Genomic DNA, 22,625 nt, shown 5'->3' on the forward strand with positions numbered 1-22,625 from the left:
CAGAACCATCAAGGCCGACCGAATATCTCAATGGCCATTCAGCCCCTCCATTCCCACTGGGGCATCAGAAATCGACCAATCCCGACCCTTAACCACACACAGAGCCTGAGCTTCCAGGGCCCCTCTGTGAGAGGGAAGGAGACGGGTTACCAGCCCCTTCGATGAGAAACCAACCCCCTCTCCATCTCAGAGCTGACCCTGAGAGGAAAGGGAAGGCCTTTGGGAATGGACAGAACGGGAAACTTCTTCAGGCAGAGAGGGGGGGGGGGGGGGGGTGGAGTCTGTGGGATCCCACTGCCCCCGACGGTCATGGGGGGGGAGTCTGTGGGATCCCACTGCCCCCGAAGGTCATGGGGGGGTCAGGTCAGTGGGATCCCACTGCCCCCGAAGGTCATGGGGGGGTCAGGTCAGTGGGATCCCACTCCCCCCGAAGACCGTGGGGGGGTCAGGTCAGTGGGATCCCACTCCCCCCGAAGGTCGTGGTGGGGTCAGGTCAGTGGGATCCCACTGCCCCCGAAGGTCGTGGGGGGGTCAGGTCAGAGCGGATATTTAAGACTGAGGTGGACTCATTCCTGATTGTCCAGGGGATCAAGGGTCAGGGGGAGGAAGCAGGAGAATGGGGTTGAGAAAGTGATCAGCCATGATTGAATGGTGGAGCAGGCTCGATGGGCTGAATGGCCTCATTCCTGCTGCTAGCCCTCATGGTTGAACATTTCAGCTGGAATTCTATTGGGAGTGAGGAGGTCCCTGTCTGGTTCCCCCCCGAGTTCCAGCAACATGGAACAGACAGCTCCCCCAGGAATGGGAAGGTCAGGGCCCCCTTCCCCTTCCTTAGCTGCTGCTCAGTTATGTCACCGAACTGACCGAGCTGATCAAAGTGAAAGCGACAGGAGGGGAGGACGAGTCCACGGAGTTTGCTCGTTTCTTCCCAGCCTTTGTCTGGTCCGTGCGGGATTTCACCCTGGATTTGACCTTGGAGGGCAGGAAGGTGACGGAGGATGGGTACCTGGAGAATGCTCTCAAACTGAAACACGGTGAGGGAGGGACAGGCTGGAGCTGAGGGGCTGGAGGAGGGTCCACTCTCATCCCAGGCTGGGGATTGTCCCAATTGTTCATCCCCCTCCACCCCCAGAGCTTCCATCAACGCGGCACTCCCTCAGCACTGACCCTCCGACAGTGCAGCACTCCCTCAGCACTGACCCTCCGACAGTGCGGCACTCCCTCAGCACTGACCCTCGACAGTGCGGCACTCCCTCAGCACTGACCCTCCGACAGTGCGGCACTCCCTCAGCACTGACCCTCCGACAGTGCGGCACTCCCTCAGCACTGACCCCCCGACAGTGCGGCACTCCCTCAGCACTGACCCTCCGACAGTGCAGCCCTCCCTCAGTACTGACCCTCCGACAGTGTGGCACTCCCTCAGTACTGACCCTCCGACAGTGCGGCACTCCCTTAACACTCACACTCCCACAGTGCGGCACTCCCTCAGCACTGACCCTCCGACAGTGCGGCACTCCCTCAGCACTGACCCTCCGACAGTGCGGCACTCCCTCAGCACTGACCCCCCCGACAGTGCGGCACTCCCTCAGCACTGACCCTCCGACAGTGCGGCACTCCCTCAGCACTGACCCTCCGACAGTGCGGCACTCCCTCAGCACTGACCCTCCGACAGTGCGGCACTCCCTCAGCACGGACCCTCCGACAGTGCGGCACTCCCTCAGCACGGACCCTCCGACAGTGCGGTGCTCCCTCAGCACTGACCCTCCCAGAGTGCGGTGCTCCCTCAGCACTGACCCTCCCAGAGTGCGGTGCTCCCTCAGCACTGACCCTCCGACAGTGCAACACTCCGTCAGCACTGACCCTCCGACAGTGCGGCGCTCCCTCAGCACTGACCCTCCGACAGTGTGGTGCTCCCTCAGCACTGACCCTCCCAGAGTGCGGTGCTCCCTCAGCACTGACCCTCCCAGAGTGCGGTGCTCCCTCAGCACTGACCCTCCGACAGTGCAGCACTCCCTCAGCACTGACCCTCCGACAGTGCAGCACTCCCTCAGCACTGACGATGGGCCATCTCGGAGTGGATTACAGCCTCTGATCCCCGGTCAGTGTTCTGAGCCTGTGATCTGGTAAATCCACACGGCCCTGGTCAACCTGAACAGATGAGCAGCTGATTGAATTTCTGATCTCGTTTCCTTCCTCCCAGGCGCCAGTCCCAATGTCCAGAAATATAACCTGCCGAGGGAGTGCATCAGGAATTACTTCCCCACGCGCAAGTGTTTTGTCTTCGACAGACCTGCTGATAAAGACACCATGAGGAACATGGAGGAGGTTCCAGACTCCTGTCTAGATGCTGCGTTTGTGAATCAGGCCCAGAGATTTGTTCAGTACGTTTACAGAACGGCACAGACCAAGACCCTGAAAGGAGGGTATCCAGTGACTGGGCAGAGTAAGTGACTGCACACAGCCCCCCGAGTGTGAGTGTGAGTGTGAGTGTGGGACAGGGGCTGTTCCCCAGGAGAGGCCATCGATTCGGTTCGGGATGAGAGTCAGAGTTCACTGGGGCCTCCCTCTCTGCAGCTGCTGTCGTGTCTCTGCTCTGCTTTCCCCAGTGTTTGAGGAGGCTCTGGCTGAAGGGGAGCTCTGGTCTGACTGACCGATATCAGGACAGCCTGACCACCTACACAGGCTGTGCTTCAGAATCCATTCAGGAGGCCACTCTGCCTGCACACCTCCTTCTAGCTCACAGGAACAGCCACCTTTCCAGTGCCACTGCCCTCCCTCACCGTGTAATTGGAGCAGGCAGCAACGTCCGGGAGACCCTCGTGTGTGACTGTGTGTGTGTGTGTGTGTGTGTGTGTGTGTGTGACTGTGTGTGTGTGACTGTGTGTGTGTGACTCTGTGTGTGTGTGTGTGTGACTGTGTGTGTGTGTGTGTGTGTGTCCCAATGAGGGTGAGCTGCCTGTGTCTAACCCCCTTTCCCTTCCCCTCCCTCTCTGTCTCTCCCCTCTCTCCCCTCAGTGCTGGGAGCCCTGGTGCTGACCTACGTGGACTCTATCCGGAGTGGACACCTGCCTTGCCTTGAGAGTGCGGTGCACACACTGGCCGATATTGAGAACACAGCTGCAATCCAAGAGGCAGCGCAGGCCTACGGGAAATGGATGGGGGAGAGGGTGACCCTCCCCACAGAGACGGTGAAGGAACTCTCGGAGATCCATAACCAGGTTCACCCTGAGGCTCTGCAGCTCTTCATGAGGCGCTGTTTCAAGGATGAAGGCCAGAGATACCAACAGGAGTTTACGGTGAGTATTAGAGGGGAGGGAGCCGGTATCTCCGAGAGCCCATCTAGGACCAGGCCATTCAGCCCCATCTCCACCTGCTGGCTGCTTGGGATGAGTCCTATTCTTGCTGCTGTTTCTCACCCACTCCACCGTGACTCCTGGTTATCTGATTGGTCCCCACTCCGGGAGTTGGGATGGAACTTGCTTCCTTGTAGGTTCAGGGAGAGGGCTGCAGACCCCAGCAATTGGCTGCGTTTGCTCTGATTACCTTCCTCAGGAACGTTCAACTCTGAGAAGTTCCACTGAGTTCCCACGTTAGTCAACCCCTCCTCGATTGGCTACCCAATCACAGACCGAGGAGTAAAGTCCCGCTGTGTGGAACCGAGAGACTGGGAGGATTATTTTGGAAACAGAGAGCCAAGAGAAAAAGGATCTTCTCTCGTTTTTCCCCGTTGACAATCCTTGCATTGTGTTCCGAGGTTAATCAGGAAGGGTTTCTGACCACCGCACAGTTCCCAGTCACATTTCCTATGTCAACAGTCACAGTGTCCTGTGTTGTCACCACTAGATGGAGCAGTGTGCTGTCCAGGTTTGATTCGAGCCTTGGCTGACTGTCTGTGCAGCATTTACACATTCTCCCCGTGTCTGCGAGCAGGTGTGCAGGTTAGAGTGGATTGGCCGTTCTAAATTGTCCCATAGTGCCCAGGGATGTGCAGGTTAGGGTGGATTGGCCGTTCTAAATTGTCCCATAGTGCCCAGGGATGTGCAGGTTAGGGTGGATTGGCCATGCTAAATTGTCCCATAGTGCCCAGGGAGGTGCCGGTTAGGGTGGATTGGCCGTTCTAAATTGTCCCATAGTGCCCAGGGAGGTGCAGGTTAGTGTGGATTGGCCATTCTAAATTGTCCCATAGTGCCCAGGGATGTGCAGGTTAGGGTGGATTGGCCGTTCTAAATTGTCCCATAGTGCCCAGGGATGTGCAGGTTAGGGTGGATTGGCCGTTCTAAATTGTCCCATAGTGCCCAGGGAGGTGCAGGTTAGGGTGGATTGGCCGTTCTAAATTGTCCCATAGTGCCCAGGGAGGTGCAGGTTAGAGTGGATTGGCCGTTCTAAATTGTCCCATAGTGCCCAGGGAGGTGCCGGTTAGGGTGGATTGGCCGTTCTAAATTGTCCCATAGTGCCCAGGGAGGTGCCGGTTAGAGTGGATTGGCCGTTCTAAATTGTCCCATAGTGCCCTGGGAGGTGCCGGTTAGGGTGGATTGGCCGTTCTAAATTGTCCCATAGTGCCCAGGGATGTGCAGGTTAGGGTGGATTGGCCATGCTAAATTGTCCCATAGTGCCCAGGGAGGTGCAGGTTAGGGTGGATTGGCCATGCTAAATTGTCCCATAGTGCCCAGGGAGGTGCAGGTTAGGGTGGATTGGCCATGCTAAATTGTCCCATAGTGCCCAGGGATGTGCAGGTTAGGGTGGATTGGCCATGCTAAATTGTCCCATAGTGCCCAGGGAGGTGCAGGTTAGGGTGGATTGGCCATGCTAAATTGTCCCATAGTGCCCAGGGAGGTGCCGGTTAGGGTGGATTGGCCGTTCTAAATTGTCCCATAGTGCCCAGGGAGGTGCAGGTTAGGGTGGATTGGCCGTTCTAAATTGTCCCATAGTGCCCAGGGATGTGCAGGTTAGGGTGGATTGGCCGTTCTAAATTGTCCCATAGTGCCCAGGGAGGTGCAGGTTAGGGTGGATTGGCCGTTCTAAATTGTCCCATAGTGCCCAGGGAGGTGCAGGTTAGAGTGGATTGGCCGTTCTAAATTGTCCCATAGTGCCCAGGGAGGTGCCGGTTAGGGTGGATTGGCCGTTCTAAATTGTCCCATAGTGCCCAGGGAGGTGCCGGTTAGAGTGGATTGGCCGTTCTAAATTGTCCCATAGTGCCCTGGGAGGTGCCGGTTAGGGTGGATTGGCCGTTCTAAATTGTCCCATAGTGCCCAGGGATGTGCAGGTTAGGGTGGATTGGCCATGCTAAATTGTCCCATAGTGCCCAGGGATGTGCAGGTTAGGGTGGATTGGCCATGCTAAATTGTCCCATAGTGCCCAGGGATGTGCAGGTTAGGGTGGATTGGCCATGCTAAATTGTCCCATAGTGCCCAGGGAGGTGCAGGTTCGGTGCAATGTAGAGGAATAGGGTGGGAGGAATGGGTGTGGGTGGGTAACTCTTCAGAGGGTCAGTGTGGATTTGTTGGGCTGAATGGCCTGTTTCCACACTGTAGGACTTCTATGATTCTACAAACCCTGGGAACATCCTTGTAAATCTTTTCTGAACCCTTTCAAGTTTCACAACATCTTTCCGATAGGAAGGAGACTGGAATTGCACACAATATTCCAATAGTGGCCTCACCAATGTCCTGTACAGCCGCAACATGACCTCCCAACTCCTGTACTCAATACTCTGACCAATAAAGGAAAGCATACCAAACATCATCTTCACTATCCTATCTACCTGCGACTCCACTTCCAAGGAGCTATGACCCTGCACTCCAAGGTCCCTTTGTTCAGCCACACTCCCCAGGACCTGAACATTAAGTGGATCCGTCCTGTTCTGATTTCCTTTCCAAAACGCAGCACCTCGCATTTATCTGAATTAAACTCCAACTCCCACTCCTCGGCCCAGTGGCCCATCTGACCAAGATCCCGTTGTAATCGGAGGGAACCCTCTTCACTGTCAACGATACGTCCAATTTCGGTGTCAACTTGCCGAGGGATCCCGTTCAGTTGGAGGCGGTTCAGAGATGATTTACGGGATTGATTCCAGAGACGCCAGGTTGATCTTGTGAGGAGAGAGTGACCAGCTGAGGCCTACACTGTCTGGTGTTCAGGTGAATGCTGGGAAATCTCATTCCGATGCTGAGAGGGATTGACAATTGTAGACATAGAGAGGGCGTTCCCTCATGTGGGCAGTGAATTGAGGGGTGCCTCGGTTAGGTTATTTTATTTTACATTCGGATTAATCCTCGGCACGACATTGTGGGCCGAAGGGCCTGCTCTGTGCTGTACTTGTCAGTGTTCTCATCTGGAACGAGAGGCCATGGTCTTCAGGTCAGTGGTGACAGACTCAACACAGAGACAAGGAGGAAGGATTACTTCCCGAGGGTGGTGACGCTGTGGGACATCCTGACACCAGAGTGTTGGGACATTGAACTAATCGAAGGAGGAGCTGGGCAGGGTTTAAATCCGAAATGGGTGAAAGGGGTTGGGGGAAATGATCCCGAAAGTGGAGCAGGAAGCTGAGATGAAGTTCAGCCACGATCACATCAAATGGCAGAGGGGGCTGGAGGGGCTGAATGGCCTCCTCCTGCTGGCATCGTTGTGACAGGGCCAGGAGGAGGCGCTGCATTCCCTGGATGCTGGCCTGCCATTGGGTGGGATGGGGGAACAGAGCCGTAACTCAGCCTCAGGGGGGGTTCCCGATCAGAGTGTAACCCCGTCCAGGTTTCCCCTCTCCCTGTCTCCCACAGAAAGAAGTGGCTGCCATTTACGCCGACATTTCTGAGAAGAACAGGGAATTGTCCACGGATATCTCCAACAGGATCATCCTGGATCTGGGAGCTGGCATCCAGGAGAAGATCCGAATCGGATCTTACACGAAGCCAGGGGGATACTCGGAGTATGAGAAGGACATGGCAGAGCTCGTGAGGAAATACCGAGCGAAACCACGGAAAGGAGTCCAGGTACAGTTCGGAACGTCGGGAACATCGCCGGCTCATCACAGCCACGGTGCCTCCCTATCCCAGTACCCTCCTCCAGCCCCTACACCCCTTCCTATCCCAGTACCCTCCTCCAGCCCCTACACCCCCTCACTATCCCAGTACCCTCCTCCAGCCCCTACACCCCCTCACTATCCCAGTACCCTCCTCCAGCCCCTACACCCCCTCCCTATCCCAGTACCCTCCTCCAGCCCCTACACCCTCTCCCTATCCCTGTACCCTCCTCCAGCCCCTACACCCCTTCCCTATCCCAGTACCCTCCTCCAGCCCCTACACCCCTTCCCTATCCCAGTACCCTCCTCCAGCCCCTACACCCCTTCCCTATCCCAGTACCCTCCTCCAGCCCCTACACTCCCTCCTTATCCCAGTACCCTCCTCCAGCCCCTACACCCCCTCCCTATCCCAGTACCCTCCTCCAGCCCCTATACCCCCTCCCCATCCCAGTACCCTCCTCCAGCCCCTACACCACGTCCCTATCCCAGTACCCTCCTCTATCCCCTACACCCCCTCCCTATCCCAGTACCCTCCTCCAGCCCCTCCCCTCCCTCAGCCCCTACACCTCCTCCCTATCCCAGTACCCTCCTCCAGCCCCTACACCCCTTCTCTATCCCAGTACCCTCCTCCAGCCCCTACACCCCCTCCCTATCCCAGTACCCTCCTCCAGCCCCTACACCCCCTCCCTATCCCAGTAACCCCCCCCAGCCGCTACACCCCCTCCCTATCCCAGTACCCTCCTCCAGCCCCTCCAGCCCCTCCACCCCCTCCCTGTCTCTGTAACCCCCTCCAGCCCCTATAACCCTCCCTATCTCTGTAACCCCCTCCAGCCCCTACACCTCTCCCTATCTCTGTAACCCCTTCCAGCCCCTACACTCCCTCCCTATCTCTGTAACCCCCTCCAGCCCCTACACCGCCTCCCTATCTCTGTAACCCCCTCCAGCCCCTACACCCTTCCCTATCTCTGTAACCCCCTCCAGCCCCTACAACCCCTCCCTATCTCTGTAACCCCCTCCAGCCCCTACAACCCCTCCCTATCTCTGTAACCCCCTCCAGCCCCTACACTCCCTCCCTATCTCTGTAACCCCCTTCCAGCCCCTACACCCCCTCCCTATCTCTGTAACCCCCTCCAGCCCATACACCACGCCCTATCTCTGTAACCCCCTCCTGCCCCTACACCCCTCCCTATATCTGTAACCCCTTCCAGCCCCTATACCCCTCCCTATCTCTTTAACCCCCTGTAGCCCCTCCCAGCCACTGAGATCATTCTGTCAGGTGTGTGTGTGTGTGTGTGTGTGTGTGTGTGTGTGTGTGTACATCACGGTGTCTGTGTCTGTGTGTGTGTACATCACGGTTTGTGTGTCTGTGTCTGTGAAGGTGCATGTTGGTGTGTGTGTGTGTGGATGTATATTGGTGTGTGTGATCCATGATGTGTTTTTCTGTGACTGTCAGTGAGTACATTCGTGTGTGCATCAGTATGTGTGTGTGTGTGTATGTCTGTATGTGTCTATGTTATTGCATGTGTCAGTATGTATCTGTGTCTCTATATCTGTGTGTGTGTGTGTGTGTGTGCTTTTCTGTATCTGTAAGTGTATATATTAGCGTGTGTGTGTGTTAATGTTATTGTGCTTGTGTATGTATGTTGGTGTGTAGGAGAGTGTGTGTCTGTTCGTGTGTATTGATGTGTGTGTATGGGAATGTGTGTACATATATCAGTGCGTATACGGGAGTTTGTGTATATCAGTGTGCATATGGGAGCGCGTGTGTGTGTATATCAGTGTGTATATGGGAATGTGTGTGTATATCGGTGTGTATATGGGCATGTGTGTGTTTATCAGTGTGTATATTGGAGTGTGTGTGTATATAGGAATGAGTGTGTATTTAATGGTGTGTATATGGGAGTGTGTCTATGTGTGTATGGGAATGAGTGTGTGTTTTTGTTGGTGTATATATGGGAAAGTTTGTCTGTGTGTGTATGTGTGTATATAGGAGTGTGCGCGTGTATATATGGGAATGTGTTTGTGTATATCGGTGTGTATATGGGAGTGTGTGCGTGTGTATATATCGGTGTGTGTATGTATATCGGTGTGTATATGTGTGTATATCGGTGTGTATATGAGTGTGTGAATGTGTGTACCGGTGTGTGTCTGTGTGTATATTGGTGTGTGTATGGAAGTGTGTGTGTGTGTATATCGGTGTGTATATGGGAGTGTGTGTGTGTGTGTGTATATTGGTGTGTAAATGGGAGTGTGTGTGTGTGTATATGGGAATGTGTGTGTGTGTTTATCGGTGTGTATATGGGAGTGTGTGTGTTTATCAGTGTGTATGTGGGAATATGTCTGTGTTTATAGGTGTGTATATGGGAATGTGTGTGTATATGGGAGTGTGCGCGTTTATCAGTGTATATATGGGAGTGTGTGTGTATATTGATGCGTATATGGGAGTGTATCTGTGTGTATATAGTTACATATATGGGAGTGTGTATGTGTGCAGAAATTGGTGTGTATATGGGACAGTGTTCATATATCAGTGGCTCTGTGTGTATCTGTGTTTATATCGGTGTATATATGGGAGTGTATGTGTGTGTGTGTGTCAGTGTATATGGCAGTGTGTCTGTGAGTATATCAGTGAATATATGCGAGTGTGTCTGTGTGTGTGTATATCAGTGTGTGTGTGTATATGGGAGTGTCTGTAATAGTGTCTATATGGGAGTATGCCTGTGTGTGTATATGCGAGTGTGTCTGCATGTGTATATCAGTGTGTGTGCATATGGGAGTGTGTCTGTGTGTGTATATCATTGTGTACATATATGGGTGTGTGTCTGTATATCAGAGTGCATGTATATGGGAGTGTGTCTGCCTGCATACATCAGTGTGCATATGGGAGTGTGTCTGTGTGTATATCAGTATGTGTATATGGGAGTGTGTCTGTGTGTGCATATGGGAGTGCGTATATCAGTGTGTGTGTATATGGGAGTGTGTTTGTGTGTGTATGTGGGAGTGTGTTTGTGTGTGTATATGGGAGTGTGTCTGTGTGTATATCAGTATGTGTATATGGGAGTGTGTCTGTGTGTGCATATGGGAGTGCGTATATCAGTGTGTGTGTATATGGGAGTGTGTTTGTGTGTGTATGTGGGAGTGTGTTTGTGTGTGTATATGGGAGTGTGTCTGTGTGTATATCAGTGTGTGTGTATATGGGAGTGTGTCTGTGTGTGTACATGGGAGTGTGTGTGTTGGTGTGTGTGTGTATAAGGGAGTGTGTGTGTATTGGTGGGTATATGGGAGTTTGTCTGTGTGTATGTGTTAGTGTGTGTATATGTGAGTGTGTCTGTGTGTATGTGGGAGTGTGTCTGTGTGTATATCAGTGTGTGTACGGGAGTGTGTCTGTGTGTGTATATCAATGTGTACATATATGGGAGTGTGTCTGTGTGTATATATCAGAATGTGTATATGGGAGTGTGTCTACATGCATACATCAATGTGCATATGGGAGTGTGTCTGTGTATATATCAGTATGTGTATATGGGAGTGTGTTTGTGTGTGTATATCAGTATGTGTGTATGTGGGAGTGTGTCTGTGTGTATATCAGTGTGTGTCTATGGGAGTGTGCCTGTGTGTGTATATGGGAGTGTGTCTGTGTGTGTATATCAGTGTGTGTGCATATGGGAGTGTGTCTGTGTGTGTATATCATTGTGTACATATATGGGCGTGTGTCTGTATATCAGAGTGCATGTATATGGGAGTGTGTCTGCATGCATACATCAGTGTGCATATGGGAGTGTGTCTGTGTGTGCATATGGGAGTGCGTATATCAGTGTGTGTGTATATGGGAGTGTGTTTGTGTGTGTATGTGGGAGTGTGTTTGTGTGTATATCAATGTGTGTGTATATGGGAGTGTGTCTGTGTGTATATCAGTGTGTGTGTATATGGGAGTGTGTCTGTGTGTGTACATGGGAGTGTGTGTGTTGGTGTGTGTGTGTATATGGGAGTGTGTTTATCGGTGTGTATAAGGGAGTGTGTGTGTATTGGTGGGTATATGGGAGTTTGTCTGTGTGTGTATGTGTTAGTGTGTGTATATGTGAGTGTGTCTGTGTGTATGTGGGAGTGTGTCTGTGTGTATATCAGTGTGTGTACGGGAGTGTGTCTGTGTGTGTATATCAATGTGTACATATATGGGAGTGTGTCTGTGTGTATATATCAGAATGTGTATATGGGAGTGTGTCTACATGCATACATCAATGTGCATATGGGAGTGTGTCTGTGTATATATCAGTATGTGTATATGGGAGTGTGTCTGTGTGTGCATATGGGAGTGCGTATATCAGTGTGTGTGTATATGGGAGTGTGTTTGTGTGTGTATGTGGGAGTGTGTTTGTGTGTGTATGTGGGAGTGTGTTTGTGTGTATATCAATGTGTGTGTATATGGGAGTGTGTCTGTGTGTATATCAGTGTGTGTGTATATGGGAGTGTATCTGTGTGTATATGGGAGTGCGTATATCAGTGTGTGTATGTGGGAGTGTGTTTGTGTGTATATCAGTGTGTGTATATGGGAGTGTGTCTGTGTGTGTATATCAGTGTGTGTGTATGTGGGAGTGTGTCTGTGTGTGTATATCAGTGTGTGTGTATATAGGAGTGTGCCTGTGTGTGTGTATGAGAGTGTCTGTGTGTACATGGGAGTGTGTGTATTGGTGTGTGTGTGTATATGGGAGTGTGTTTATCGGTGTGTATGTGGGAGTGTGTGTGTGTGTGTATTGGTGGGTATATGGAAGTGTGTCTGCGTGTGTATATGGGAGTGTGTCTGTGTATATATCAGTGTGTGTACGGGAGTGTGTCTGTGTGTGTATATCAGTGTGTACATATATGGGAGTGTGTCTGTGTGTGTATATCAGTGTGTGCATATGGGAGTGTGTCTGTGTGTGTATATCAGTGTGTGTATATGGGAGTGTGTGTGTGTGTATATCAGTATGTGTATATGGGAGTGCGTATGTTGTGTATATCAGTGTGTGTGTGCATATGGGAGTGTGTCTGTGTATGTACATGGGATTGTGTTTCTGTGTGTATATGGGAGTGTGTATGTATGTATATCAGTGTGTGTGTGTGTGTTGGGTAGGGGTGTGTGTGTGTGTGGTGTGTGTGTTGGGTGGGTGTCTGTATGTGTGTTGGGTGTGCCTGTGTGTGTGTTGGGTGTGTGTGAGTGTCTGTGTGTGTGTGCTGGGTGGGGGTGTGTGTGTGTTGGGGGTGGGGGTGTGTGTTGGGGTGTGCGTGGGGGTGTGTGTGCGTGGGGGTGTGTGTGTGTGAGTGAGTGTGGGTGTGGATGTTGGGGGTGTGTGTGTTGTGTGTGAGTGTGTTGGTGTGGGGGTGTGTTTATGTGTGTGTGTTGGTGTGGGGGTGTGTTTGTGTTGGTGTGGGGGTGTGTTTGTGTGAGTGTGTTGGTGTGGGGGTGTGTTTGTGTGTGTGTTGGTGTGGGTGTGAGAGTGTGTGTGTGTTGGGTGTGTGTGGGTGTGTGTGTGTGGGTGGGTGTGGGTGTGTGTGTGTGGGTGGGTTTGTGTGTGTGTTGGGTGTGGGTGTGTGTGGGGGGGTGTGTGGGCGTGGGTGTGTGTGTGTGGGTGTGGGTGTGTGTGCGTGAGTGTGTGAGAGTGTGTGTGTGCTGGCTGGGTGGGTGGGTGTCTCCATGCCCCTCGATATAAAGTGGGTGTGGGTGTGTTTGTATGTGTGGGTGTGTGTTGGGGGTGGGTGTGTGTGCTGGGTGTGGGTGTGTGTGCTGGGTGTGTGTGTTGGATGTGTGTGTGTGTGTGTGTGTGTGTGAGGGTGTGTGTGTGTGTGAGGGTGTGTGGGTGTGTGTGTTGGGTGTGTGTGAGTGAGTGTGTTGGGTGTGTGTGTGTGTGAGTGTGTGTGTGTGAGTGAGTGTGTATGTGTGTTGGGTGTGTGTGTGTGTGTGTGTTGGGTGTGTGTGTGTGTTGGATGTGTGTGTGTGTTGGGTGTGTGTGAGTGAGTGTGTGTTGGGTGTGTGTGTGTGAGTGAGTGTGTATGTGTGTTGGGTATTTGGGTGTGTGTTGGGTGTGTGTGTGTGTTGGGGGTGTGTGTGTGGGTGTGGGTTGTGTATGAGTGTGTTGGGTGTGTGTGTGTGTTGGGGGTGTGTGTGGGCGTGGGTGTGTGTGTGTGTGTGGGTGTGGGTGTGTGTGCGTGAGTGTGTGAGAGTGTGTGTGTGCTGGCTGGGTGGGTGGGTGTCTCCATGCCCCTCGATATAAAGTGGGTGTGGGTGTGTTTGTATGTGTGGGTGTGTGTTGGGGGTGGGTGTGTGTGCTGGGTGTGGGTGTGTGTGTGTGTTGGATGTGTGTGTGTGTGTGTGTGTGTGAGGGTGTGTGGGTGTGTGTGTGTTGGGTGTGTGTGAGTGAGTGTGTGTTGGGTGTGTGTGTGTGAGTGAGTGTGTATGTGTGTTGGGTGTGTGTGTGTGTGTGTTGGGTGTTTGTGTGTGTGTTGGGGGTGGGTGTGTGTGTGTGTTGGATGTGTGTGTGTGAGGTGTGTGTGTGTGGGTGTGTGTGTGTTGGGTGTGTGTGAGTGTGTGTGTTGGGTGTGTGTGTGTGAGTGTGTATGTGTGTTGGGTATTTGTGTGTGTGTTGGGTGTGTGTGTGTGTTGGGGGTGTGTGTGTGGGTGTGGGTTGTGTATGAGTGTGTTGGGTGTGTGTGTGTGTTGGGGGTGGGTTGTGTGTGTGTGTGTGTGTGTGTGTTGGGTGTGTGTGTGCTGGGTGTGTGTGTGTGCTGGGTGTGTGTGCTGGGTGGGTGTGTGGGTGTGTGTGGGTGTATGTGCTGGGTGGGTGTGTGTGTGTGTGGGTGTGTGTGCTGGGTGGGTGTGTGTGTGTGGGGGTGTGTGTGTGCGTGCGTGCTGGGTGGGTGTGTGTGTGTTGGGTGTGTGTGGGTGTGTGTGCTGGGTGGGTGTGTGGGTGTGTGTGGGTGTATGTGCTGGGTGGGTGTGTGTGTGGGGGGGTGGTGTGTGTGTGTGCGTGCTGGGTGGGTGGGTGTGGTGTGTGTTGGGGGTGTGTGTGTGTGTGTGTGGTGTGTGTTGGGGGTGTGTGTGTGTGTGTGTGTGTGTGTGGTGTGTGTTGGGGGTGTGTGTGTGTGGGTGTGTGTTGGGGGTGTGTGTGTGTTGGGGGTGTGTGTGTGTGTGGGTGTGTGTGTGTGCGCTGGGTGGGTGTGTGTGGGTGTGTGTTGGGGGTGTGTGGGTGTGTGTTGGGGGTGTGTGTGTGTGTGTGGTGTGTGTTGGGGGTGTGTGTGTGTGTGGGTGTGTGTGTGTGTGCGCTGGGTGGGTGGGTGTGGTGTGTGTTGGGGGTGTGTGTGTGTGGTGTGTGTTGGGGGTGTGTGTGTGTGTGGTGTGTGTTGGGGTGTGTGTGTGTGTGTGTGGTGTGTGTTGGGGGTGTGTGTGTGTGTGGGTGTGTGTGTGTGTGTGTGCGCGCTGGGTGGGTGGGTGTGCTGGGTGTGTGTGTGTGGTGTGTGTTGGGGGTGTGTGTTGGGTGTGTGTGTGTGTGTGTGTGTGTGTGTGGGCGCGCTGGGTGGGTGGGTGGGTGTGCTGTGTGTGTGTGTGTGTGTGTGGGTGTGTGTGTGTGTGTGTGTGTGTGTGTGTGTGTGTGTGTGTGTGTGTGTGCGTGCTGGGTGGGTGGGTGGGTGGGTGTCTCCATGCCCCTCGATATAAAGTCCCTGTGCTGTCCCACCTCCTGCTCCCTCTCGGTTGTGGTAAATAACGATGGTCTCTACAAGAGGCTGACCCCTTGGTGCCCGCAGGCTCAGCAAGTTCTTCAGGACTTCCTGGCAACGAAGCAGCAGCTCTCGGACTCCATCCGACAGGCTGACCAGACCATGACCACCTCACAGAAGGAGATCCAAGGTAACCCTTCTCCCCAACTCCCAAGGTTATCCCCTGCAGGAGGGGGAGGCTCGGATTTCCCAATGGAATCAGAATCCGAACAAGAGCCTGGGATTCTTTCCATCTTTGGGACAATCCAAGTGCAGGCCCTTCAGCCCATCATTCCCTGTGTTAGCCCTGTGTAATCCCATTCTCCCCTGCCCCACACTTGCTTGGATTATTCCTATGACCCCATGGGACAGCAGCACTGACCTTCCATCAAAACAGAGGCCATTCAGCCCTTCCTGCCTGTTCTACTATCCAATACGATCATGGCTGACCACCCGACTCAGTCCCCTGTTCCCACCTTCTCCCTGATGATCCCTTCAGTCCAAGGAACTCTATCCCATTCCTTCTTGAAAACATTCCAGTGTTTCGGCCTCGATCGCTCTCCCCGTGGCAGAGAGTTCCACAGTCTCCCCCAGTCTCTGGGTGAGTCTCCCCATCTCAGTCCTGAGTGGCTGACCCCATTTCCTTCGCCTGTGACCCCCTCCCTCCCCTCCCCACCCCGGATCTGAACTCCCTCGTCGTCAGGAACATCCTCTCCCCCTGCCTGGTCCGGTTAGAATTTCACAGGTTTCGGTCAGATCCCTCCCTCCATTTCCTCCAAACTGCACTGAATGTGGTCCGCACCGATTCAGTCTCTCTTCATCCATCAGTCCTGCCATCCCGGGAGTCAGACTGAGAAACCTGTATTACACTGCCCCCACCTCCCTCCCCATCACCAGGATATTCCTCCCCAGAGAAGGAGACCAGAACTGTCCACCCGCTACTCCAGAGTGTGGTCTCACCAAGGCCCCCTGTATAACTGCAGCAAGACCTCCCAGCTCCTGTCCTCCAAACCTCTCACTGTGAAGGCCACTCTACCTTTCACCTTCCTCACCCCCTGCTGTCCCTGCAATGTTTCCCTTCAGCAATGGTAACCCAGGTCACTTTGTACTTCCGGAATATTCCCTGAATAGGCTCCTGCTCCTCTTGTGCCCTTTAGATAAGGGAATCTAACCTCAGTTGGAACTGCACATAACTTTCGGGCCCTGGATGATATGATGGATTGTTACTGTGCAGTAAATCCTGGCCGAGCCCCTGGCACCCACGCACTGGGAATAAAGTCTCACAGCTCAATTGGACAAGATGTCCTCTGAAAATGGAAGGTGCCTGTTTGTCCCCCGGGTTGATTCTGGGTGTTTGGTCAGCCCCTCGGCCTCCTACACTCCCGTGAAGCCTATCCAGTCTCTCCCAGTACCCAAACTCCCCGTGTCCCAGCAACACCCTGGTAAATCCGGTTCAGTATTAGCCACAGAAACAGATCAGATTCACAGGGGTGAGGAAAGAGAGGTTGTTCGTAATGACTGCAGTAACCCCACAACCAGGCTGTTACATAGAACACACACAATGTAGAACAGTACAGCACAGTCCAGGCCCTTCGGCCCTCGATGTTGTCTGGCCTTTTATCCTACTCTCAGATCAGACTAACCCTTTGTTGTATTCTCTTCCACGTGCCTATCCAAGAGTTATTTAAAAGCCCTTAATGTCTCTGACTCGGCTCCCACTGCGAGACCGTGCCTTCCACACACCCCCCACCCTCTGTAGAAAGAACCCACCCTAAACCTTCCTCCAAATTGGGGATCTGCCTGAGCTCCCTAACCCCCTGTGTCTGTTCCCTCTGGGTTGTCTCTGAGCAGCTGCAAGGGAGAGGGCAGAAGTGGCAGAACAGCAGCAGAGAGCGAAGGAAGAGGAGAAACGTGCAGCTGAGCAACGCCTGGTGGATGAGAGGAGGGCGGCCGAGGTGAATTTGGATCAGCTGAAAGAGAAAGCCAAGCAGGAGCAGGCCCGACTGGTCCAGGAACACGAGAGGCTCCTGACCCAGAGGCTGCAGGAGCAGGACAAGCTGATGAAGGAAGGGTTCCAGGGCCGGGCAGACGCTCTGCAGCGAGAGATCGACGCTTTGAAAGTGGAGAAGAAACAGGCAGCATCCCCTTCCTTGGTGGATGTGGTGATCGACACGTCCATTCTCGCAGCTCCCGGATTTTTCAAAGTTATCCCAATCGCTGCCAAAGTGGGCAAGTTTCTGTGGGACAAGTTCTGGTGAGCGTAATCTGTGTCCCCAAACAGTGAAACCCTAACCCCTCACACCACCCCCCACATACACACGCACACACACACGCACACACACACGCTCACACACACCCTCACACACACACACACCCCCCACATACACACACACACTCACACACACACACACACCCTCACCCCCCCCCCACACACACACACACACACACAGACACACACTCACACTCACTCTCTCACACACACACACCACCACACACACACACTCACACACTCTCTTACACACACACACACACCCTCACACATACACACACACACTCTCTCTCACACACACACACACACACACACACTCACTCACTCACTCACTCACTCACTCACTCTCTCTCTCCTGCATCCCACAGATATATAAGTCTATGGGTGAACTGGTGTTTGCAAAATTATATTTACAAATACATTCTATTTCCCTCAAAAACTGCCTACCCTCCAGGCAGCCAATGCAGGCCGTCTATCCTGATGAAGGGCAAATGCCTGAAACGTGGATTCTCCTGCCCCTGGGATGCTGCCTGACTGACTGTGCTTTTCCAGCACCACCCTCTCGACAGTCACTCCTCCCAATATCATGGAAATTCCACTTTAGACATCGAACCAGTCTGACTCAAGGTTGGGACAGACTCGAACCTCACCCCATGAATGCAGGGTCTGAGCTGAGGTGGGACCTTCTGTTATAAAACCTTATCTTGAGATTGTGAGTGAAACAAACTCCTGGGATTGACATATTAAAGAACTGAAATCAGCAGAGCCATTCGAAAACCTGACAGACTTCATCTGGTTTTGTTCAATGGACCGTTTCAGCTGCGTGACACTGTCATCTTTTGCTGGGAGCTCTGTGTTTTGTGATTCTGTTCCACAACCACCTGATGAAGGGGCGTCGCTCCGAAAGTGAGTGATTCCAGAGAAACCTGTTGGACGAGAACCTGGGGTTGGGGGATTTTTAGTGTTGTCCCCCCCCAGTCCCACACCGGCCCCTCCACGTCATGGTTTAGAAACTGCTGTCTCTCTCTCTCTCTGTTTTAGAAGCTGCGCTCGCTCTCTCTCTCTCTCTTTCTCTCGGTTTGGGAATGTTTCGGAGTGTCAGTTGGGACAATGATGGTTTAGTTGCTCCTGGTTTTCTCACTGATTGGGATCGAGTTCTGTTTTGGGAATAGAAGGTCCATTGTGTTGAATCCACAACCTGCTCGGAGTTTCCTGGGAACCGGGGTATAGCGGACAGGGTCACTCTGGAGACCTGGTCATTCCAAACGGATCCTGCTTCACTGTGGAATCTTTGAACTGTGTTGGTTCCACCTCAGCCTCACCGTCCTGCCCCTTGCAGAGTCGGAGGGCTGGGGTGGGGAAGGGAAGGTGGTGGGGGAGGTGGTCTCGTTGTGGGTCTGTCCCTGAGCCTGGCCAAAGTGGGCACCTGCAGGTTGGGTGCGGTGGACTATGGCCTTGGTAGGGGTCACCGACTCTGCCAGCTGACCTTGTGCCACAGTTACCTCAGTGCCAGGGGTCAGTGGGAGCACACACTGTTACAGCAGTGACCCTTGGAGACCAGCGGGCACCGTGGGTGAGAGTTGGGGGAGGATGACCAGTTGAAGTTTGCAAACCCGGTTGGTTTGGTCGGGTGTTCTGTCCCATTTCTGGGAGTCTCTGATTCCCGCTGGATTTGTTGGTTCCTGTCCCACTGTGGAATTTGTTGATGTTTTGTTTCTGAGCAGCGTGAAATGTCTCTCTCTCAACCTTCTGGCAGCAGGCTGTGGTGGGAGGACCTCCTGGCCAAGAGCTGGGGCTCCCACACAATGTTCCAACTGACATTTTCTTCCCAGTCCAGAGAGTGAAGGGAGATGGGGAGAGGGGGAATAAAGGAACATATCAGCCATGATGGGATAGGATGAATGGCCTCATTCTGTCCCTCTTTGGTCTCACAGTCAGCATCTGAAATGCAAGTTAACCTACAGCCGTGTGAGATAACGCCGTTTCATAGAATCATGGGATCCCTATGGTGTGGAAACAGGCCATTCGGCCCAACAGGTCCATGCTGAACCTCCGATGGGTAACCCACCCAGACCCATTCCCCTCTAGTATTATCCTATATTTCCCCCTGACTGATGTCCCCAATCTACACATCCCTGGGCACTATGGGACAATTTAGTATGGCCAATCCACCCTAACCTGCACATCCCTGGACACGATGGGACAATTTAGCATGGCCAATCCACCCTAACCTGCACATCCCTGGGAACTCTGGGACAATTTAGCATGGCCAATCCACCCTAACCTGCCCACCTTTGGACGATGGAAGGATACTGGAGCACCTACATTGGATTAGGTCATGACCCCGGCCAGGTGTTAGATTTGGAGGAAGGTGAGCACTTTGGTGATAGTGACCACAATTTGGTTATGTTTACTTTAGCGATGGAAAGGGATCGGTAAATACCACAGGTCAGGAGTTACCGCTGGGGGAAAGGCAATGATGATGCGATTCAGGAAGATTTAGGATGCATAGGGTGGGGGAGGAAACTGCAGGGGATGGGCACAATTGTAATGTGGGGCTTATTCAAGGACCAGCTACTGCGTGGCCTTGATAAGTATGTACCTGTCAGGCAGGGAGGAAGTGGTCGAGCGAGGGAACCGTGGTTTACTAAAGAAGCTGAATCCCTTGTCTAGAGGAAGGAGGAGGTTTATGTTAGAATGAGATATGAAGGCTCAGTTAGGGCACTTGGGAGTTACACGTTAGCCAGGAAGGAGCTGAACAGAGAGCTGCAAAGAGCCAGGAGGGGACATGAGAAGTTGTTGGCAGATAGGATCAAGAAAAACCCTAAAGCGTTCTACAGGTGTATCAGGAATAAAAGAATGACTAGAGTAAGATTCGAGCCAATCAAGGACAGGAGTGGGAAGTTGTGTGTGGGTCTGAGGAGATTGGAGAAGTGCTAAAAGTATATTTTTCATCACTATTCACACTGGAAAAAGACAGTGTTATTGAAGAGAATACTGAGATACAGGCTCTTAGACGAGACAGGATTGAGGTTCACAAGGAGGAGGTGTTAGAAATTCAGGAAAGTGTGAAAATAGATACATCCCCTGGGCCAGATGGAATTTATCCGAGGAATCTCTGGGAAGCCAGGGAGGAGATTGCCGAGCCTTTGGCTTTGATCTCTATGTTGTCATTATCTACAGGAATAGTGCCAGAAGACTGGAGGATTCCAAATGTTGTTCCCTTGTTCAGGAAGGGGATGAGAGACAGCCCTGGTAATTATTGACCAGTGAGCCTTACTTCAGTTGAGGGTAAAGTATTGGAAAAGGTTAAAGGAGATAGGATTTATAATCTTCTTGGGAGGAACAAGTTGATTAGGGATCGTCAAAATAGTTTTGTGAAGGGTAGGTCATGCCTCACAAACCTTATTGAGTTCTTGAAGATGGTGCCCAAACAGGTGGATGGGGGTAAAGTGGTTGAGGTGGTGGATATGGATTTGATAAGGTTCCCCACGATAGGCTATTGCACAAAATACAGAGGCGTGGGATTGAGGGTGAGATCGCGGTTTGGATCAGAAATTGGCGAGCTGAAAGAAGACAGAGGGTGGTGGTTGATGGGAAATGTTCATCCTGGAGTTCAGTTTCCAGTGGTGTACCGCAAGGATCTGTTCTGGGGCCACTGCTGTTTGTCATTTTTATAAATGACCTGGACGAGGGTGTAGAAGGATGGGTTAGTAAATTTGCAGCTGACACTAAGGTGAGTGGAGTTGTGGATAGTGCTGAAGGATATTACAGGTTACAGAGGGACAGAGATAAGCTGCAGAGCTGGGTGGAGAGGTGGGAAATGGAGTTTAATGTGGAAAAGTGTGAGGTGATTCAATTTAGAAGGAACAACAGGAAGGTAGAATACTGGGCTAAGGGTAAGATTCTTGGTAGTGTAGATGAGCAGAGAAATCTTGCACATAGATTTCTGAACGTTGTAACCCAGGTTGATAAGGTTGTTAAGAAGGCATACGGTGTGTTGGCTTTTATTGGTAGAGGGATTGAGTTTCGGAGTCACAAGGTCATGCTGCAGCTGTACAAAACCCTGATGTGGCCACATTTGGAGAATTGTGTACAGTTCTGGTCACCGCATTATAGGAAGGATGTGGAAGATTTGGAATGGTCAGAGGAGATTTACTTGGATGTTGCCTGGTATGGATGGAAGGTCTTATGAGGAAAAGCTTATCTCTGTCCCTCTGTAACCTGGAACATCCTTCAGCACTATCCACAACTCCACTGTCCTTAGTGTCACCTACAAATTTGTTGGAGAGAAGAAGGTTGCGAGGTGACTTAATTGCGGTCTATAAGATCATCAGAGGGTTAGATCGGGTGGAGAGGGAGAGCTTTTTACCTCAGCTGGTGATGGCTAACACGAGGGGACATCGCTTTAAATTGCGGGGTGATAGATACAGGACAGATGTCAGAGGTAGTTTCTTTACTCAGAGAGTAGTAGGGGTGTGGAATGCCCTCCCTACAACAGTAGTGGACTCGCCAACTTTAAGGGCATTTAAATGGTGATTGAATAAACATATGGATTAGAATGGAACAGTGTAGGTTAGATGGGCTTCAGATTGGTTCCACAGATCGGTGCAACATTGAGGGCTGAAGGGCCTGTACTGTGCTGGCATGTTCTATGTTCTATGTCTCATTGGTTCAATGTTGGCAAAACAATAAATTCATACTCGATTGGGTTTTAGTGTCCTGGGGCATAAGTTAAACTGATTGGCCAAATTCGAATTGTTGTCAAAACAGCAACCAACTCGGGTATCTATGTCACAGCCAGATGTTACATATCTTCCATTTCCCAGTGCACTCTGAGACTGCTAGCTGGTCATATACACAGGGGATTGTCAGCTCTATGTGCAGATCTGCATTTTCTCTCTCTTAAAGGGACAGTACACGCCTTCATAACACCTCCCCCACTTCAGAAAAAAACGAAAAATCATAATGAAAAGATGGCTTCATTTTTGTTTTTCTCAGTCTTAACCCCATTACAATGAAATACTTTGGTCATTAATCTAAATTAATTCCTTTAAAGCCACAATAATGCATCTGCTCTCACATTTTTATGACCCGTGACATGTTTGATTCCAATGAAATAGCCTCAGATTCTTGTCTTTAAATCATTCCCAGAATGTAAGAGGATTGTGATCCGTGGACACAACTGTCCCTGCCACATTGCCCATCACACAAACATTAAACTGTTGTAAGGCCGGTCCCAAACTCAATCATTCCTTTCCAACGGTGGAGTATTTTCTCTGGTGGGTGATGAGTTTCTTTGTAAAGTCACCAATTGGCCGTTCAATTCCATCATCATCCTCCTGTAGTAGAACAGCTCCAACTCCGAGATCACGAGCAGCGATGGCAACTTTGAAGGGTTTCAAACCATTTAGTGTGGCTAACCCTGGTGTGGTGGTTAATACTGCGGGAAAACTGTCAGATACCTCCTGCATTGTTCTGTCCACCAAAATGTTGTGTTCCTCTTCAGTAAGTCTGTTCGCGATGCCACTACACTGCTGAGGTTGGGAATAAATTTCCAGAAGATTCCGCTTAATCCCAAAAATCAAAGTACCTCTTTCTTCGAGGTTG

General features: G+C 51.9%; 1 protein-coding gene across 7 annotated transcripts in view; it reads left to right on the forward strand.

Moving 5' to 3' along the window:
• Window positions 1-18,338, forward strand: part of LOC132834027 (guanylate-binding protein 1-like) — a 45,649-nt gene extending 27,311 nt beyond the window's left edge. For 6 of the 7 annotated variants that reach the window (XM_060852742.1, XM_060852746.1, XM_060852745.1 and 3 more), the window contains 7 exons: window positions 847-1,034; window positions 2,201-2,443; window positions 3,016-3,296; window positions 6,777-6,989; window positions 14,795-14,897; window positions 16,598-17,000; window positions 17,470-18,338. In XM_060852742.1, the coding sequence (XP_060708725.1) occupies window positions 847-1,034; window positions 2,201-2,443; window positions 3,016-3,296; window positions 6,777-6,989; window positions 14,795-14,897; window positions 16,598-17,000; window positions 17,470-17,710 (1,672 nt within the window). In that variant the 3' untranslated portion in view covers window positions 17,711-18,338. Of the gene's footprint in view, window positions 1-846; window positions 1,035-2,200; window positions 2,444-3,015; window positions 3,297-6,776; window positions 6,990-14,794; window positions 14,898-16,597 lie in introns of all 7 variants that reach the window. The other variant, XM_060852747.1, reaches the window with a different exon arrangement.
• Window positions 18,339-22,625: the final 4,287 nt, after the last annotated feature.

Source organism: Hemiscyllium ocellatum, chromosome 38, assembly GCF_020745735.1.
Source record: "Hemiscyllium ocellatum isolate sHemOce1 chromosome 38, sHemOce1.pat.X.cur, whole genome shotgun sequence".
Classification (NCBI taxonomy): Eukaryota; Metazoa; Chordata; class Chondrichthyes; order Orectolobiformes; family Hemiscylliidae; genus Hemiscyllium; species Hemiscyllium ocellatum.